The sequence below is a fragment of the Acomys russatus genome, chromosome 19, assembly GCF_903995435.1.
Source record: "Acomys russatus chromosome 19, mAcoRus1.1, whole genome shotgun sequence".
NCBI classification, from domain to species: domain Eukaryota; kingdom Metazoa; phylum Chordata; class Mammalia; order Rodentia; family Muridae; genus Acomys; species Acomys russatus.
In genome coordinates this window covers 52,524,939-52,527,037 of record NC_067155.1, presented here as the reverse complement: position 1 = coordinate 52,527,037, position 2,099 = coordinate 52,524,939, and the positions used below count along the sequence as shown (strand labels likewise).

Genomic DNA, 2,099 nt, shown 5'->3' with positions numbered 1-2,099 from the left:
CCCCTGTGCCCCCCACACGTCCCCTTAGCTGCCTCACGGCTGCAGAGCTCCACGCCCTCCTGTGCTTTGCAGCGCACCGGATCTTTCTGCTCAGATGCAGTTCAGAATCCAGCTAGGTCTTAAGTAAGAAGTTTGTTTCTTTGACCCCTAACCCAGACAAATGCCACAGCAGACTGTGTCTCCTGTCGAAATTTATTGACATGGCAGATGTTAAGTACAGAAACACAAGCAACGAACCAGGAGGAATTCCACCTGCCCCCTTTAACCATGGACACATTTAAGTCCCCTTTAATAAGAAAAGCAGACAGAGGAGGGGAAGAGCTGCTTTCCCCCAAAGCCTTTTAGCTGCTTAGCTGAACTTCTTGCTGAGCGTTTGACTCTCTCCAACCCTGGTAGTTTAGTCCCTCCTAGGGCTGTCTCCTTCTCACCACCATCAGGGACTCCAATTTCAATCTCCCCGGCTCCTCGATTTCTGCGAAAAAGTCTGCCCCAAAAGGAAATCGGTTCCACAGAACACAAGTGACCTACTGGCTTCTTATCAACGACACCTGGGTAGAGAATCTCTTCAGTTTCTTGGCTCCCCTTGTCCCCCACTGAGGCCCACAGACAGGCTAGGTAGCACCTTAGGGGTGGGGGTGCATCCGTGGCTTTGAGCAGCCTGAGGAAGGAAGCTGACAAGGCATAGGGACCGTTGGGTGCGTCCCCGGCTCAGATTCTGCAGGACACTGTCTTCTTCAGCCCTATAGGCTTAGGAGGCTTAAGAAGTCTCCACCGTCTAGAAACTTTGCTTTCTGTTCCTCTGAGATTTCCACGGCCCCTCACTGCACCACGCCGTCTCTCTAAATCCGATTCTCTGAATCTAGACGTTCCAAGACCGTGTAAGCCAAGTCTGCTGATGTTACTCTGTGCAACAGCCAAGCCTGTCTCTCCAGAGAGCTTAGGCCTGAGTGGCAATCCCCCCTTCTTGGCCTAGTGACTTAATGAGGCGTGGCAGCCAGATAAGGTGGACTGCACGGCTCACTCATTAGCGCCCCTGGAATACTTCGGGTCGTGCTGAGGTCCCCCGTGAGCTCCACGCTCGTGCTGCGGTTATTATCGGCTTCGCCCAATGTTCTCCTTCGAAGGCAGCGGTCGATGCACGTGGAGAAGAAGCTGGGAAAGGATGGGCTGGAGAAATAGTAGACCACCGGGTCCAGCATGCTGTTCATGTAGGTAAAGCTGAGCGTGGTGAAGAACGCCAGGTCCACGGAGGAGTAGATGTCACAGCTCCGCACGTTGTTTCTGTAGAGGAGCCAGAAGATGCGTATCCGCACGGCCACACTGGGCAGGAAGCAGATGATGAACACGATGGCCACCACCATGATGAAGTTGATGGCCCTCTTGATCTTGGCGTGCCTGTCCATTTGTCTCTGCCGGAGGCACCAGATGATTCTGGCCGAGCAGAACAGGATGATGCCCAGGGGCAAGAAGAATTCCAGGAGGAACATTGCGTCATGCCACCGGAAGGTGTAACAGATGCTAAAACTGCTACACAGGTTCGCGTTGCCGTTTCGGGTCATCATGTTCGTGTAGAGGAGGTGGACTGTCAGGCCGATGGTGACACCCCACAAGAAGCAAGAGATGATGGCCGCCGTCCGGTTGGAGATCTTGTTCAGGGAGTGGTGGGGATGGACCACTCGGAAGTACCGGTCCACGGCCACCACGGTGAGGAAGATGATGCTGCCTTGCCGGTTCATGGCTAGCATGAAGAGCATCAGGCGGCAGGGGATGCTTCCAAACCTCCAGTCCCACTGTTGGACATAGTTGTCCGTCAGGAAGGGCAGGCAGATGATCAGGAGAAAGTCAGCCACGGCCAAGTTGAACAAGAAAATCCTGCTGGATTTCCAGGACTTGAGGTGGAAACAGAAAATCCACAGGGCAAAGCCATTGCCCAGGAGTCCGAACACAAACTCGAGCCCCAAGACAGGCGGCAAGATTTTGGCAATGTTTTCGTCCCGGAACACACAGCAGTTTTTGCCGTTTATCACCAGAAAATGGTTCTGCTTACTCATGAGTAGATCCGGTCAGTCTCAGCCCGCCCCAGAGTACCTCACCTAGTA

At 53.7% G+C, this 2,099-nt stretch overlaps 1 protein-coding gene across 1 annotated transcript; it reads right to left on the bottom strand.

Annotated features, from left to right (window-relative positions):
- Window positions 1–753: 753 nt before the first annotated feature.
- Hcar2 (hydroxycarboxylic acid receptor 2) lies at window positions 754–2,099 on the bottom strand. Its single transcript, XM_051161477.1, has one exon. It carries the CDS (start codon window positions 2,049–2,051, stop codon window positions 978–980), a length of 1,074 nt encoding a protein of 357 aa, XP_051017434.1. The 5' UTR covers window positions 2,052–2,099; the 3' UTR covers window positions 754–977.

Coding starts and splice junctions, on each gene's coding strand:
- Hcar2 (XM_051161477.1), bottom strand. CDS start 2,051: ATGAGTAAGCAGAACCATTTTCTGGTGATAAACGGCAAAAACTGCTGT.